The sequence below is a fragment of the Chiloscyllium punctatum genome, chromosome 26 (assembly GCF_047496795.1).
Source record: "Chiloscyllium punctatum isolate Juve2018m chromosome 26, sChiPun1.3, whole genome shotgun sequence".
NCBI lineage: Eukaryota > Metazoa > Chordata > Chondrichthyes > Orectolobiformes > Hemiscylliidae > Chiloscyllium > Chiloscyllium punctatum.
Genome location: NC_092764.1, coordinates 46,084,457 through 46,102,503, shown reverse-complemented (window position 1 = coordinate 46,102,503; position 18,047 = coordinate 46,084,457). Strand labels below are relative to the sequence as shown.

General features: G+C 40.8%; 1 protein-coding gene across 1 annotated transcript in view; it reads left to right on the top strand.

The window, feature by feature from the left end:
- Window positions 1-17,756, top strand: part of snx20 (sorting nexin 20) — a 33,042-nt gene extending 15,286 nt beyond the window's left edge. Inside the window, exon 4 of the mRNA XM_072547339.1 lies at window positions 15,103-17,756. Coding sequence (XP_072403440.1) covers window positions 15,103-15,774 — 672 coding nt within the window. The 3' untranslated portion in view covers window positions 15,775-17,756. The remainder of the gene's footprint in view (window positions 1-15,102) is intronic.
- Window positions 17,757-18,047: the final 291 nt, after the last annotated feature.

Here is an 18,047-nt window from a genome sequence, read left to right as displayed (position 1 = left end):
ATTGCCCATAGTGTTAGGTAAGGGGTAAAGGTAGGGGTATGGGTGGGTTGCGCTTCGGCGGGGCGGTGTGGACTTGTTGGGCCGAAGGGCCTGTTTCCACACTGTAAGTAATCTAATCTAATCTAATCTAATCTAAAAAAAAGACAACCACTAAAAAAAAAGAAAAACTTGGAAGATAAACTTATCAAGATAGACTGCAAGTGGTTCTTTAAATACATAAAAAGAAAGCAAGAAGTCAAAAAGTGAACATAGGCCCCTTTTAGAATGAGGTTTAGAAAATTATAATGGGGAATGAGGAAATAGCAGAGGAGTTGATTAAATACATTGCTTCAGTCTTCATAGTAGAAGACACTAATATAATTTCAGAATTGCTGAATAATAAAGGGGCAAAAGGAGGAGAGGAAACAAAAACAACAACTATAACTAGAGAACAAGTGGCAGGGAAACTACTGGGGATAAAGGCCGAAAAGTCTCCTTGACCCATTGTTAAAGGAAGTAGCTACAGAGTCAGTGAAGCATTGGTAATAATCTTTCAAGCATCTATGGATTCTGGAAAAAGTCCCAGAAGATTGGAAACTCCCAATGAACACCCTTATTTAAAAAGGGAAGGAGACTAAAAGAGGTAACTATAGACCAATTAACTTAACATCTCTTATTGGGAAAATGTTTGAATCTATTGTGAAGAATACAATGCAGAGCATTTAGAAATATAACATAAGCAAAAAGAGTCAGCAGGACGTCATGAAGGGGAAATCAGGTTTGACAAAATTGCTAGAAGTCCCTGAAGGGGTAACAAGTAAGATAAGCAGAGGAGAAGCAGTGGATTTTCCCAAGCTATTGGTAAGGTTAGCACATTAGCAACTTGATATGGAGATAATATATTAACGTCGATAGAGGATTGTTTAACTAATACAAGAAAGAGAGTTGTGATAAGGGAACGTTTTCAGGATTGGCAACCTGTAACTTATTGAATTGTCACAGGGACCATTGCTGGGGCCAATTGTTTACAATACGTAAGAATGACTTCAATGAGGAGAATGAATGTACAGCAGCCAAGTTTGTGAATGGTACAAACATAGGTGGATAGGCACTTGGTTAGGATGAAAGAGTCGGCGGAGGGATATAGACAGGTTAAGTGAGTAGATAAAAGCATAACAAATGGAATATATTCTGGGAAAATGTGAGCTTATGAACTTTGGAAGGAAGAATAGAGAAGCTGAATATTATCTAAGTGGAGAAAGACTGTACAAACCTACATAAGAAAGGGATATGGGAATCCTCATGCATGAATCACAAAAACGTAGCATCCAAATTGAGCAAGTAACAGGAAAAGTAAATGGAATTTTAATCTTTATTTCAAAGGGCATGGTGTATCAAAGTAAGGAGGCTTTGCTAAACTATATAAGGCGCTAGACAGACCATGGCTGGAATATTCTGAGCTGTTCTAAGCCCTTTATCTAAAGAAAGATGTAATGGCATTGGAGGCAATCCAGAGAAAATTCACTGGACTGATACCAGGTATGGACAGATTTTCTTAGGAGGACAAAGTTCAAAATCGCACAACACCAGGTTATAGTCCAACAGGTTTAATTGGAAGCACACTAGCTTTCGGAGCGACGCTCCTTCATCAGGTGATTGTGCGATTTTTAACTTTGTACACCCCAGCCCAACACCGGCATCACCAAATCATTCTTAGGAGGAGGGATTGTATAAGTTAGGCATGTACTAATTGCAATTGCATAAGAATGAGAGCTGACCTAAATAAAATATACAAGATTCTTAAGGAACTTGGGCTAGATGCAAAGCCATTATTTCTCCTTGTGGGAGAGTCGAGACACAGAGGAGAAAATATCAGAATAAAGGAATGCACATTTAAAGCAAGCAATAAGGAGGAATTTCTTCTCTCAGTTGGCAGTGAACCTATAGAATTCTTTACTGCAGAGGGCTGTTGATGCTAAGTTGTTTAGGGATTCTGGGTAATCCAAGATGGAGAATGGGAAAAAATTCTGGCTGTAAGAGCTGCTCCTTTTTTTTGAAATATTTTAGGTGTTGGAAGTGATTTCCTTGAATTCCAGGAGAAGCAATTACTGTTTTAGATGCTGTTGCATTGTTTTGGAACTTTGAAAAAATAGTCAAAACAACAGCAGTTTTAAAAGGGAGAAGAGTAGACAAAGGAAGCACATGGTGAGGACAGTGTAGGGGACAGAGAGAGAGAGAGAGAGAGAGAGAGAGAGAGAGAGAGAGAGAATCTGCACAGTTACCGCCTTTGCTGTTTGAATTAGTGTATCGCTGGACATCGGAGTGCATCTGGGAAAACTAACAAACAGTGAAATTCACAACTAATCTTGGAGGAACTGTTGGGCGAAATTCACAGCACAGAATCAGATAAGTTAATTGTTGTTTTAAGTCTGTCGAAGAGAAAGGCTGTATTAGTGAGTACAGTGGGTTCTTTCTTGATTATATGTTTTTTGGAGATAAGTCTCTTGATTAAACTTAAAATATAAGCCATAGCTATTAAGTTAACCTGGGGCAGTGTTTGTAGAGGAATAAGACGGTGTTATTTTCTGGGTCTGTAGATTGTGAAGGAGCAAAAATGGCCTTTGCAGTGATATGCACTTCTTGTCAGATGTGGGAGTTTAAAGAGAGTTTAAGGGTTACTGCGGATTATATCTGCCATAAATGCTGTTGGATGCGAATCTTATTAGATCGAGTGGATTGGTTGGAGAGACAGATAGAAGCGATGAGGAATTTGCTACAGCAACAATATGTGATGGATGGCAGCTATAGGAAGGGGGAAAAGTCTCAGATACAGTCACATAGATGGGTTAATTCCAGGAAGGATAAGAGAGGTAGGCAGCTAGTGCAGGAGTCTTTTGTGGATATACCCATTTCAAACAGATATGCTGTTTTGGAAAATGTCGGGGGTGATGGATTCTCAGGGGAATGTAGCACGAACAGCCAAGTTTCTGGTATTGAGACTGGCTCTAATGCAACAAGGGGTATATCGGCTTCCAAGAGATCAATTGTGTTAGGGGATTCTGTAGTCTGAGATACAGACAGATGCTTCTGTGGCCAGCAGAGAAAAAGCAGAATGGTGTGTTATTTCCCTGGTGCCAGGATCAAGGATGTCTCAGAGAGGGTGCAGAATGTTCTCACGGGGGAGAGGGGCCAGCAGGAGGTCATTGTCCACATTGGAACCAACGGCACAGGAAGGGAAAAGGTTGCGATTCTGAACGGAGATTACAGAAAGTTAGGCAGAAATTTAAAAAGGAGGTCCTCAAGGGTAGTAATAGCTGGATTACTCCCAGTGCTACGAGCTAGTGAGGGCAGGAATAGGAGAATAGAGCAGATGAATGCATGGCTGTGGAGTTGGTGTATGGGAGAAGGATTCACATTTTTGGGTCATTGGAATATCTTTTGGGGTAGAAGTGACCTGTACAAGAAGGACGGATTGCACCTAAATTGGAAGGGGACTAATATACTGGCAGGGAAATTTGCTAGAACTGCTTGGGAGGATTTAAACTAGGAAGGTGGGGGGCGGGGGGGGGGGGGGGGGGGGCGGTAGGATGCAGTGAGATAGTGAGGAAAGAGATCAATCTGAGATGGGTACAGCTGAGAACAGAAATGAGTCAAACAGTCAGGGCAGGCAGGGACAAGGTAGGACTAATAAATTAAACTGCATTTATTTCAATGCAAGGGGCCTAACAGAGAAGGCAGATGAACTGAGGGCATGGTTAGGAACATGGGACTGGGATATCATAGCAATTACAGAAACATGGCTCAGGGATGGACAGGACTGGCAGCTTAATGTTCCAGGATACAAATGCTACAGGAAGGATAGAAAGGGAGGCAAGAGAGGAGGGGGAGTGGGTTTTTTGATAAGGGATAGCATTACAGCTGTGCTGAGGGAGGATATTCCCGGAAATACATCCAGGGAAGTTATTTGGGTGGAACTGAGAAATAAGAAAGGGATGATCACCTTATTGGGATTGTATTATAGACCCCCCAATAGTCAGAGGGAAATTGAGAAACAAACTTGTAGGGAGATCTCAGCTATCTCTAAGAATAATAAGGTAGTTATGGTAGGGATTTTAACTTTCCAAACATCGACTGGGACTGCCATAGTGTTAAAGTTTAGATGGAGAGGAATTTCTTAAGTGTGTACAAGACAATTTTCTGATTCAGTATGTGGATGTACCTACTAGAGAAGGTGCAAAACTTGACGTACTCTTGGGAAATAAGGCAGGACAGGTGACTGAGGTGTCAGTGGGGGAGCACTTTGGGGCCAGCAACCATAATTCTATTCGTTTTAAAATAGTGATGGAAAAGGATAGACCAGGTCTAAAAGTTGAAGTTCTAAATTGGAGAAAGGCCAATTTTGATGGTATTAGGCAAGAACTTTCGAAAGCTGATTGGGGGCAGATGTTCGCAGGTAAAGGGACGGCTGGAAAATGGAAAGCGTTCAGAAATGAGATAACAAGAATCCAGAGAAAGTATATTCTAGTCAGGGTGAAAGGGAAGGCTGGTAGGTATAGGGAATGCTGGATGACTAAAGAAATTGAGGGTTTGGTTAAGAAAAAGAAGGAAGCATATGTCAGGTACAGTCAGGATAGATTGAGTGAATCCTTAGAAGAGTATAAAGGAAGTAGGAGTTTACTTAAGAGGAAATCAGGAGGGCAAAAAGGGGACATGAGATAGCTTTGGCAAATAGAATTAAAGAGAATCCAAAGGATTTTTACAAATATATTAAAGACAAACGGGTAACTAGGGAGAGAATAGGGCCCCACAAAGATCAGCAAGGTGGCCGTTGTGTGGAGCCACAGAAACTGGGGGAGATACTAAATAAATGTTTTGAATCAGTATTTACTGTGGAAAAGAATATGGAAGATATAGACTGTAGGGAAATAGATGGTGACATCTTGCAAAATGTCCAGATTACAGAGGAGGAAGTGCTGGATGTCTTGAAACGCATAAAGGTGGATAAATCCCCAGGACCTGATCAGGTGTACCTGAGAACTCTGTGGGAAGCTAGAGAAGGTGATTGCTGGGCCTCTTGCTGAGATATTTGTATCATCGATAGTCACAGGTGAAGTGCCAGAAGACTGGAGGTTGGCAAACATGGTGCCACTGTTTAAGAAGGATGATAAAGACAAGCCAGGGAACTCTAGACCAGTGAGCCTGATGTCAGTGGTGGGCAAGTTGTTGGAGAGAATCCGGAGGGACAGGATGTACATTTTAATTTGAAAGGCAAGGACTGATTAGGGATAGTCAACATAGCTTTGTGCGTGGGAAATCATGTCTCACAAACTTGATTGAGTTTTTTGAAGAAGTAACAAAGAAGATTGAGGAGGGCAGAGTAGTAAATGTGATCTATATGGACTTCACTAAGGCATTCGACAAGGCTCCCCATGGGAGACTGATTAGAAAGGTTAGATCTCATGGAATACAGGGAGAACTAGCCATTTGGATACAGAACTGGCTCAAAGGTAGAAGACAGAGAGTGGTGGTGGAGGATTGTTTTTCAGACTGGAGGCCTCTGACCAGTGGAGTGCCACAAGGATCGGTGCTGGATCCTCTACTTTTTGTCATTTACATAAATGATTTGGATATGAGCATAAGAGGTACAGTTAGTAAGTTTGCAGATGACGCCAAAATTGGAGGTGTAATGGACAGCGAAGAGGGGTACCTCAGATTACAACAGGATCTGGACCAGATTGGCCAATGGGCTGAGAAGTGGCAGATGGAATTTAATTCAGATAAATGCGAGGTGCTGCATTTTGGGAAAGCAAATCTTAGCAGGACTTATACACTTAATGGTAAGGTCCTAGGGAGTGTTGCTGAACAAAGAGACCTTGGAATGCAGGTTCATAGCTCCTTGAAAGTGGAGTCGCAGGTAGATAGGATAGTGAAGAAGTCGTTTGATATGCTTTCCTTTATTGGTCAGAGTATTGAGTACAGGAGTTGGGAGGTCATGTTGCGGCTGTACAGGACATTGGTTAGGCCACTGTTGGAATATTGCGTGCAATTCTGGTCTCCTTCCTATCGGAAAAATGTTGTGAAACTTGAAAGAGTTCAGAAAAGATCTACAAGGATGTTGCCAGGGTTGGAGGATTTGAGCTACAGGGAGAGGCTGAACAAGCTGGGGCTGTTTTCCCTGGAGCGTCGGAGGCTGAGGGGTGACCTTATAAAGGTTTACAAAATTATGAGGGGCATGGATAGAATAAACAGACAAAGTCTTTTCCCTGGGGTTGGGGAGTCCAGAACTAGAAGGCATAGGTTTAGGGTGAGAGGGAAAAGATATAAAAGAGATCTAAGGGGCATCTTTTTCACGCAGAGGGTGGTACATGTATGGAATGAGCTGCCAGAGGATGTGGTGGAGGCTGGTACAATTGCAACATTTAAGAGGCATTTGGATGGCTATATGAATAGGAAAGGTTTGGAGGAATATGGGCTGGGCGCTGGCAGGTGGGACTAGATTGGGTTGGGATATCTGGTCGGCATGGACGGGTTGGACCAAAGGGTCTGTTTCTGTGCTGTACATCTCTATGACTCTATGTTATATTCAAGGTCAAGATAGCCAAGGGAATCAAGAGTTATCAGGATAAGGCAGGAAAATGGAGTTGTTATGATTCGTTGTGATCTTGTTGAATGGTGGAGCAGACTCAATGGGCTTCCTTCCGCTCTGATGTCATATGGTCAAATGGATTTCAGTTATAAAACCTTTGGAGATTACATAGAATTAGACCTCTTGACATAAAATAAAATGCTAGCTGTGCAGTTGGCAGTGTAGAAAAGCAATACAGTTGGAACGGTGTAAAGCAGTTTTACTTCAGCAACAGAAAAACCTTGTGGTGAAGACCAAAATAGAACATACTTCTAGATTCAACAAGACATTAAAGGGACATCGCAGCTGCAGGTCAGAGCTCTAGACCAGATAGCAGTGAGCACAGACCCAAAGCAGAGGGAGGAGGACAAACACAGTCACAGATAATGCAGCAGCTCCAGAGTTTATGCAAAGCATGGAGGCTATTCTCCCATTCTTAGAAAATTCCATCCAATCAAGAACTGGCTCCAGGCACAAAACCGGAGATTTGGAAGCTCTACAAAGTGCAAATGGTCATAGGTTTAGATCAAAATGGTCCTAAAGGATCCGGTCTATATTACTGCACTGATGGAGACCGTCATAAATGATATATTAGCATCAAACTAGGAAGAAGTACTATTGATGTTCAATGTTTATTTCAATGGATACAGGAATTTAAAACTGCAGTTTTTAAAGCAGGAGTCAAGAGAAGCAATAGATTCATTCCTAAACAATCTTCACTGACTGGCAGGGAATTCCGCTTAGAAGAGGCCGAGGGCAGAATTAATTCCTGACCAGATCATGTACAAAGAGTCAGATGAGGCCATATCAGACCTTTTCTGAGGTATAGAGTAATTATTGAAGGAGAAAACAGTGTAGATTACTATAGGCAAACACAGTTTTGGAAGCAGAACTAGGTGCTTATGCGGAAAATGTGGCATCATGGGGAAACCTCAAGTCAGGTAGTTGAGAACACAGGCCACAGGTAAAACCAGCCCAAAAAGCACAGCCCACTAAAATGGCAAAAAGCACGTCGACCACAATACTGAAATGTCTGAAGTAGAGAGGGTAGGTAAAAACAATGACTGCAGATGCTGGAAACCAGATTCTGGATTAGGGGTGCTGGAAGAGCACAGCAGTTCAGGCAGCATCCGAGGAGCAGTAAAATCGACGTTTCGGGCAAAAGCCCTTCGTCAGGAATAAAGGCAGAGAGCCTGAAGCGTGGAGAGATAAGCTAGAGGAGGGTGGGGGTGGGGAGAAAGTAGCATGGAGTACAATAGGTGAGTGGGGGAGGGGATGGAGTGGATAGGTGGAAAAGAAGATAGGCAGGTAGGACAAGTCATGGGGACAGTGCTGAGCTGGAAGTTTGGGTTACGGATGCAGGCACTGAGGAAGCAAATGTGGCTGTGGTAGCGAATTTGTTTTAGGACATGGTTAAAGAGCTTCAGGGCAGAGGAAATGACCTGGGTATTGCAGTGGGAGAGGGACTCCCTGAGATTCTTGTAGAGAGAGGAGGAAAACTTCTTCAAGGCAGGCATCCTTGCAAGAGGATTCGCAGCAGGGTTAAAATCAACTAGATAAAAACAATGACTTCAGATGCTGGAAACCAGATTCTGGATTAGTGGTGCTGGAAGAGCACAGCAGTTCAGGCAGCATCCGAGGAGCAGCAAAATTGACGTTTCGGGCAAAAACCCTTCATCAGGAATAAAGGCAGAGAGCCTGAAGCGTGGAGAGATCCCCCATTCACCTATTGTACTCTATGCTACTTTCTCCCCACCCCCATCCTCCTCTAGCTTATCTCTCCACGCTTCAGGCTCTCTGCCTTTATTCCTGATGAAGGGCTTTTGCCGGAAACATCGATTTTGCTGCTCCTCGGATGCTGCCTGAACTGCTGTGCTCTTCCGGCACCACCAATCCAAAAAATGAAGTAGAGAGGGAACAAGTGTCACAAATGGAAAGACTGTCCTGTAGGGGGAGTGTTGTGACACAATTGTGGAAACGTGGGTCATTTTGGGAAGATATGCAGGTTTTAAATGCAGAGCAGAGTTAATCAAAAGGGAAGTCATTACTGCCCAAGCAGAGTTAAGAGGTGGAAATGCCACAAGGCCAGAAATAGAAAAAAAAACTGCAATAATAATGACAATTAATACTAGTGAGTTAAATTGGATGAACACACCATGGAGTTTAAACTTGACACTAGACTCAGTGTCTCACTGTAACCAAATCAACATAAATGGCTTCTAAAGATGAAATCTCAATGAATTACAGTGATCTGGTGAAACAGCAGTGAAATGAAAAGGCCAAATCACAGCAAAGCTATGTAGGTATAATGGAAGAGAAACCATGCAATCACTCTCTGTCATTCAGAGTCAGGAATGGTGCCTATTATGCAGTAAGGGATCTTAAAGCTGAAACTAATTTACAAGGTTGGTGAATTTACAGATGCAGACCGGGAAAGTGAATCTCAAAGTGAGATCCCAAATTGTTCACAGGCTTCGGAGAAATTGAAGACAGAGTACCACATTCTCTACGGGATAACACAAAATAAATCTGTTTGTAAACATCAGGAAAAATGCCAATAACCATTCTTAGATACAGTTAAAGAAATAATGGTTTGTATGTTAAAGCAAAGGGTACTTTTCCTAGTTGTATTGCCAACAAGATTGTGTTCAGGTTATTATCACAGTACCAAAACCAAATTATTTAATACAAATCTATGTGGTTCCAACTGAATTAGACAATGTGGTAGATTCACTCAATGGCTTCAGTGAAATTTAGCAAAACTAACTAAGACTATGCCAGTCACCAAACTGAATGTGAACTGGGGAATTTGCTCTGTTAAGATGGAGATGAGGTAGAATTTCTTCTCTGAGATTCGCCAGTTTGGAGTTTTCTTTCTGATTGAGATGGATGATTGAATATATTCACAACTCAGTTATACTTTTGATTGACAAGGGGCATGGAGTGGCAGGTTGGGAAGTGGAGATTTGGCCATAATCAAATCATCTATGATCATATTGAATGGTAGAGCAGACTCAAAGGCCTGCACCAGTTCCTATTTCAAGAATTTACACAGGGAATGTCAGAACCTACAGCCGATGCAACAATGCAGAAAGTTAATAGCATAGAAAGGATAGAGTGGCAAGAATGCAGACTACTTCATTGGAGTTACAGAATAATTATTTAGTGAATTTTACATGTCTTAATAGAGGCTGAAGCTTACGGTTGTCAAACTGAAAATGAACAGACTTTAAACACAAGATTTCCCGATAATAATCTGCAGCATTCTATCCTTTATAACTAAATTGTGCAAGCCTGAAAAAAATCTAAGAGGAAAGGTGACTAAAAGCATTGCAAAAGCATTAGGAAAGCCTCAAATGTCAGATGGAACAGTAAAAAAACTGTCTGATGAAACAGCTCTTAGTGGATGATGGAGAAAGTAGAAAAATGTTTAGGAATTACACTTACCACCAATGTGAAGGTCACAAGTTCTCTACCATCTAATGTATCATCATTCAATCTTGGTCTTATATACAGTAGCCCACTTTAGAGTTGAATTTCTGTCAAAGGCCCAGGAGCAGCAGGATATAAAGATTTACTGCAGGCTTTCAGTGTAACTTATTTGAATGTTGAAGCGCAGACTGTTGTTGGAGCTGTACACATCCAGACAAGTGGGGGGTATTCCATCACTCTCCTGACTTGTGCCTTATAGATTGTGGACAGACTTTGGGGAGTCGAGAGATGAGTGATTACTAGCTTCTGACCCATTTATATGTGTTTTATGGCAAGTCCAGTTGAATTCTTGTCAATGGTAAGCACCTATCCTGAGGAAATCCTGTAGAGATACCGTGGAGCTCAGATGATTGACCTCCAGCAACCACAACCATCTGCCAATGTGCCAAGTATGACTCCAACCAGCAGAGTTTTCCCCCGATACCCGGTGATTCCAGATTTGCCAGGGCTCCTTGATGTCACACTTGATCAAATGCAGCCTTGATGTTAAGGGTTGTCACTCTCACCTCACCCCTGGAATTCAGCTCTTTTGACCATGCTTGAACCGAAGCTGTAAGTGAGATCAGGAGCTGAGTGGGTGTCACCGAGCAGGTTATTGCTGAGCAGTTGTAGCTTGATAGCACTGTTGATAACACCTTCCATCACTTTACTAATGATCGAGCGTAGATCGGGGCTTGAATTGGACTTGTCCTGCTTTTTCTGTACAAGGCACACTTCCACAAAGTGTTAGATACTGCAGGGTTGCTTTGATGTCTGGGGATTCATTTCCCACTGACTCTTGAAGAAGTTGGCTGTGATGCCACCCCCCCACCCCCCCACCCCGCCGTCTGTAAAGTCCCACACATCGTAATCTTCCAGGATATAGATATTTGCTTTTTTGATTGCACTTTTGCCTTTTACCCTGCTGCTGATAACTCATTTACCATCTTGTTTCTTGCCTCTGCACATCCTTTCCCAGTGATTGGATTTTCCAAAGTGCTACCTTTCGATCCATGTACCGGACATTTCCTCCTGTCTGTGAACTCAAGAGATCATCCACAGTTCCCGCACATCTTTCCCTCTATCTGTGCATTTCTTTAAACGTTTCACTTCATCGACCTTGCTGATTTGCTTCTCACTTAACTGAAGATTAGCCAGTTGGGCAGTTAGTGTTTTCACCTGTTTACTTATGATTCCATGTGCTCTGGAGCTGAAGTCAGCCTGCGATATTGTGAGCTTGGTCTTTCCAATCAAATCTTTTTGAGCTGATTTAGCATCTGTTTCCTTAAATTTACATTTTCTTTCTGCCTTTTTTCATGCTGTCAGGAAATTCTCAACAGGCAGACTGCAATTCCTGCCTCAGGCTTTGCAAGTTATATCAATGGATCTAAAGATTTGACTTTAGATGAAAGCTCAAGTTGACTTTATCAAGATTTATGTCTGCGCAATTGCTGTTTTCTTCACTTTATTCTCAGCAATTGAACAAACTTTACCCTTTTTCTGCTGCTCACAAAAGGATGTAGTTGATCCTTTCCTGTTCACTACTGCCTTTTTGAAAACTACTGAATGTCAGTTCGCTCTTATGTTTAAAGTTTTCAAATGCCGTTTTGACATCATTAGCATTGCAATTCATCAAGAGTGGAGCTGTATGCCCGTTGCTGCAGCAGCCGCCGCCATGTTATTTTCACATCATTCATTCAGTTTGTCTCTTTTTCGACATTACATTTGGTTGTCTTTTCCCCAAACTAACTCAATATTAAATCCTGTTCAATATTTAAGTCATACTCACTGCCATATACCAAAACTATGTAACGTCTTAGCGAGTTTAGAGAAGATTTGTAGCTCAGGTTGAGGTTTTGGATGTAGGTTTGCTCACTGCGCTGCAAGGTTCATTTCCAGGTTTCGTTACCTTACAAGGTAACAGCTTCAGTGAAAGTTCCAGCATTTCTTTGCCTGAGGTCCACTGAAGATGTTACCTAGCAGGGTAATGAAATGTCTGGAAATGAACTTTGCAGCTCAGCGAGCAAACCTACATCCACTATGTAACGTCTTCTGGCCCATAAATTTGAAACGGTCACATGCCAAGATTCCAAATGTTGCCGTTTCAGTGTTTTTCTGAGAGCTCCCCCCACTGGCTGGAGGACTGATACATGTGCTTGACACATGGCTTTGTGCAACAACATATGAAGCATCTCCTATTTATATTTGCATTAAAAATTATTTCCTCCCTTTTTATGAACAATTTAACAATAGAATAGTGGGAAATCTGGCAAGGGGATGTGAAAATTTCATCTTAGTAGCATAGTGGGGCCTGACTAGACAGACTCTTCAATGGGTACCTGGTTCCACAGAGTAAGTGTGAATTCACTTAATCTTTTGAACTGACACAGATTTGGTCTTGAATAGGCGCCCCCCTCCACCAACAGCTCAGGAAACCCCAGACAGCTATAAATATAGAAGTCCAGAGACTGAGTAACAATGAGGAATGAAGCCTCACTAACACATTTACAGCTGTAACACATCTCCTCAAATTGGATTGGCCACCATTCACCTTCTGGCATTTCAATCTCCAAATGAATTTTATTATGTTCTGGGATCAATATTTGGTATCAGACTGACATTCTATCAATAGAAATAAATACAAAGTAATAGGCATGGACTGCATTGATCTGCTGAATTGCTGATGGCACCTCAGAGAATGTAATATTCAACACACCATAATCATCTTTTGTGCTTTTGGTTATTTTACAATGGAAACTGACCTGCCAGGTTGTTTAGCAAGGCTAATTGTCTACACCTGTACACTACCAGCCATGTGTAGAGGCATTGTTGGTGATGACTGGTGATGACTGCAAGGCCTGAGAGAGATGGAAGTAGAGTCATGCCATAGGCTGACAAACTTCATGCAGCATCGAAATGACACAAATCCTACTCTGTTCCTCCTTGCATGTTGCTTTGCTGACCAATAGGGATCCTGCCATGGAGTGTTGAAGAAAATAACCCTCTTTATAAACATCTCCCGCACCAACAGCCCCACTACGGTTTTCCACCACACATGGAGGGAGTTACAGGATGCTCTGTCACTTAACAGTAAATCATGCCTGTCAACTTGGTTTCTTCTGTCTACTATTTCCTGTCTCCTTTTTCTTTAGTGTTGACAAAAGTTGAGAAAACTTTTGAACCTTCCTAAGTTATTCAGAAATTTTTGTCTTTTGATTCAACCACTAACCTTCATTTTAATCCCATGATAATCCCATGATAACTTTCATTTGTTGAACTCTGGAGCAAGGTTAGTGTGCCTACTGCAAAAAGCTTAGATACAAACAGCAAGTGCCAAAAATATTTAGCTGAGACCCTGCCATGGAAATGGTTTGATCACAACAACCATTGGGCAGGTGTAGTGAAGCATTTGTCTGCCAAATGTGCACACCATTTGAACATAACCACCCTGGACCCAAATCTAAATTGTGGAGATTTGGCAAGCAGACAATTTAGTTTATCTGTCCACAACACACAATGTTGTGGACAGGACCGTCTGGTTTGTATTATGAGAAACTGTTTGAATCTCAGGAGGCACTTGGAGGGCTACTTATGTGCAATTAATTTTTTTCCAGAACATTAGCAAAGGCAGATGCATAAAATCTCTTGCATTTGATGTTTGTTGCTGGAAGACTCAGAGGGAAATATCTACAGTGACCTCAGTACATGCTAGTATGACTCATAGTCCATATTTTGCCATAGAATACTGGCTGTTGACAGTTGTTATTAGATAGGGTCACCCTATGACGAAATGTAAATTTATGTTCCCGTTTGATGTTGGTCCATTCTGTAGTCCAAATCAAAATTATACACCTTCCCACTGTCAGCATCTTATAACTCCATGCTCAATTTTCAACTTGGCACAGATATTGTTTGGTATTGTCATTTATCAGAGAGCATTTAACCCTTGATCTTCCAACCATTGACTACACACAAGTGGGTAATGTAATTCTTTCAATGATAAAGTTATTTGTTGAAACACCAAAGGCTCTCATGACTATAAAATTCATAATTTTACTTTTACTTAATTCACATGTATAATCATAGTAAAAAGAAATGCTTGGAAAATAAATATTGTTTCATTTCACACTGAATTATGAAATTCTCATCAAAGAATCCACAAATATTGCATTTCCCTCCTTGCACATTTCTAATATCAGGATGACTTGTCTTACAATGTTGTGTGTATATTCTTAACAGCAAAGTAGACATTCTTCATAGTTTACACATTGCTGTGTGATCTTCATAACTTACTGTATAACACATTGATGGACCTTCATTAAAATGCTAATAAATTCCTATTAGTTCACTGTGTTGCTTCTAAGAGTCTTGTTCCAATTCAGTCTGAAAATTCCAATGTGCCATTTTAGTGGAATTTCAGTTGCCACCACACTTGAATTCTATAAATTTCTAACTCATGGTATTTTATAGTATTCCAGCTATTCTTCCAATCCTCCCCACGTGAAAAATAGTTTGTAAAAAGTCTACGACTGTGCAAAGAAGTGTGAGGAACTCTTCTATTTTAGTTAAAAAGAGTCCATTTCTTAGTTTGTTCTTTGCTCAGATTGCAGCTTGGAATAGTGCCCGTGGGGAAATATTTTCCTTCACTTGCTAATTCTGTTCCCTGCTTTATATTCACATTCATTTTTGTGCTAAAATTAGTGAGGGAGGAAGGCATAGTCCTTAATTAATAACACAAATCCTGCAAACCTCAGTGGAGTTGAGCTTCTGAATTGTATTTATGTAAAAAAGAATCTGAAATTCTCAAAAGGTGTTACGATGTCGATTCCCAATTTTGCAGCCTGCTGCACCAAATGGGCCAGTGCTAAAGCTAGAAAAGAAAATTAAATTGTATTGTCTAAGCTGAAATGATTGAGTAACCTTTGCACCATTTTAATTCATGGCATCTGTTTATTTTCTACTCAAACATGTGCCACCAGTTGAAGTAACACACAGGTGTTCTGATCTTTATCTTTCTGCCTTCTCAGATGTACAAAGTGGTGGTAATAAAATCCGGCACCTATGATGGTAGTCAAGCCTATGCTGAACGGCGGTACTCAGACTTTGAAAAGCTCCATAAAAATATCTTGAGAAATTTTAAAGAAGAGATAGAAGGAATTACATTCCCAAAGAAAATCGTGGCTGGGAACTTCATGCAAGAAAAAATCATTGAACGTAAATTGGCACTCATGGACTACTTGGGACAGTTATATGCAATCAAAGACATCCGTGAATCAGATGAATTTATTGAATTCTTCTACCTACCGGAGGTGCAGGAAGGATACAACTGCCTCAGAAGTGGCCAGTATACCAGAGCTTTGAACTGCCTTCTGAATGTTCTTAGCTTGCAGGAGAAACTGTGTATGCGTTATTATGATCGGCTTGTTCTTACACTCAGTGCTATTAGTGTGTGCTGCAGAGATCTGGGTAATATAGATGATGCCTATCAATTCTGTGAGAAAGGTGGCCTTATTTTACCCAAACACAGTCGCCACAGGTACCTTATCCCTTTGCTGAAGGTTCAGATAAATCTAGGTAATGAGCTAGGTAAGGATATGAGGCACCTCCAAAAAAAGGTGACTGAATTAGAGGAACAACATGGCTGCCAAAGCAACCTGCCTTCACTGAAAGAGCTTGTGGTGCAGGAATACATTCAATAAAGTCTTCTTGCAAGCAGTCAACTAAAATGCCAAATAGGTTACTGTCACACTTTTACTAAAATATTTTCTGTGCATTAAAAAAGAAATACATTGTACAATTTGTTTTATCAAAAGGAGGTAATTTTCCAATAAAAGTTTTGACATCTTTTCTCTGTCACCAAAGAGAGAGAGAGAAAAAATGTCTGGTGAAATCTGCAGATTCTCCATACATGGCCTGACCTTTCACTGATCTATGGCCCAGTTTCTAGTCTTCATAATTTAAACCACGCACAAAATTGAGCAGATTTTTCAGTGGACAACTAGATATTACCGATCCATCTTTGGATCTGTAATGCAGAATGTTTGACTTGCATCATTTGGTCTCCAAACCTCCAAAGCCTCGCTTTCCCTCTCCCCAGTAGGTTCGGTCAGCAGCTGTCTGAGGTGAGACTTCCATCTGAATGAGAGGCAATAGACCCTTCTCCAGCTAATTAATGATTTTTGGAGCATTACATCTCTTTTGGGGCTGCAGTGTTTGCTGGGGTTGCATCGTGACTTCAGGTGATGGGACAAGAATCTCATCCATTCAACAACTCCTGCTCATGGTTACACAGTGACTAATGTTGGGAAATGAGCATTTCAGGGTTCACAATATTTGAAAAGACAAACAGGATTGAAAGGGAGGCAGCTTAACCCTGATAATAAAGGAAGACTTAAGGACATTCATAGGAACAGATCCTGATCTGGAAATCAATATGGGGTTTAATTAGGCTTCATAAGCATCAGAAAACATTGTTGGGAGTAGTCTATTTGCCCCTTAATGGTAGTTATACTATTGAACAGAGCATTAAACAAGAAGTTATTGGAGATTACCACAAAGGCAATATATTAATTGTGGGGGACTTTAGTCTTCATATAGACTGGGCCAATCGAATTAGTAAAGGTGGCCTGAAAGATGTGTTTATGGAATGCTTTCATACAGTTTTCTGGAGCAATATATTGTGGAACCAACCAAGAGTAAAGGTATTTTAGGTCTAGAATTCAGTGAAGCAGGGTTACTTTGTGATATCAAATGGTCTTCTGCTGGTCCTATTTCTTATGTTCTAATAATCGTATGTTCTTGCAACTCAGAATTAATACTACCAAAGAAGCAGAGAGCATGCTGATCATGTTCTGTTCATGGCAAAAAACATGGTCTTTTGCCTTCAACTAACCACATTAAATGTACAAGACTTTAAGATGTTGACAGTTTTATATTTTAGTCGTGTGTTTACATTTTGTGGCAAAATGTGAAATTTGATTGAATATATGTACTGCATTGACAATGTGCTTTAATAAATGCTGACTGTTGACAGTGATGTCAGTAAACTATATGCTTGAGGTAGTGATATTCATCAATAATGTTAGTTTGTCACAAATTTATTTTATTCGTTCATGGGATGAGAGTGCTGCTGGCTCATTCTAACCGCCCTGAGGAAAGTGGTGGTTAGCTGTCATTCTGAAGCACTGCTATCCTTGGGGTGAGAGGGCACATGTGGTATCATTAGGAAGGTTCCAGGATTTTGTCCCTGTCACAGTGAAGGAATGGCAATGTCATTTCAAGTTACGAAGGTGTGTGACTTGGAAAGGAACTTCTCTGTAAGCTGCTAAAGCTGGATGCAGGACGGATCAGGCCTCTTGTTAAAAATAAAAGCTTTCCAGAGGTTCTTAGGAATCTAGAAAATTCATCCTGACATGGTCAGTTGTGAGGAGGTAAGGATGAGATAAATCAGCAGCTCAGGTTCACTGTGGGCAGAGGATTTGGGAAACTCTGAAAATTGAGAGGAGCGCCTGGAGAGAGTCTTTCGAAATGGAACCTATTGAAAATGAAAGTCAATGGGCACTGCTTGCTGTGATGACTGTCTTACCTCTTTCTGTGTTTTACTAAAAAGGGAACTTTTTTCTACAGTTTAACTTGTAAGTTGTCTATGAAAAAAAGTAATGTAGTCAATAATACCTTGAGTCAGCTTTTGCAATAAATGTTTTAAAATGTAAAATGTTGCCATGTCATCTATTTTAGTTATTAACTGCAAGATCAAATTTCTTTTTAAATGTATAGGTTTCTACTGGGATTGTAACACAGTCAATTGCCAATGTTTTCAGGAACTATGATTGTTGGATGCAGAACCCTTTTTATGGCAAATAAAACAATTTACTGTAATTTCAAAATAATTATAACAGTATATTCAAGGTTGCATTACCAGAATTAAATCCTGAAGGAATGTACTAAACCAAATGTATTGAATTGATAGGTT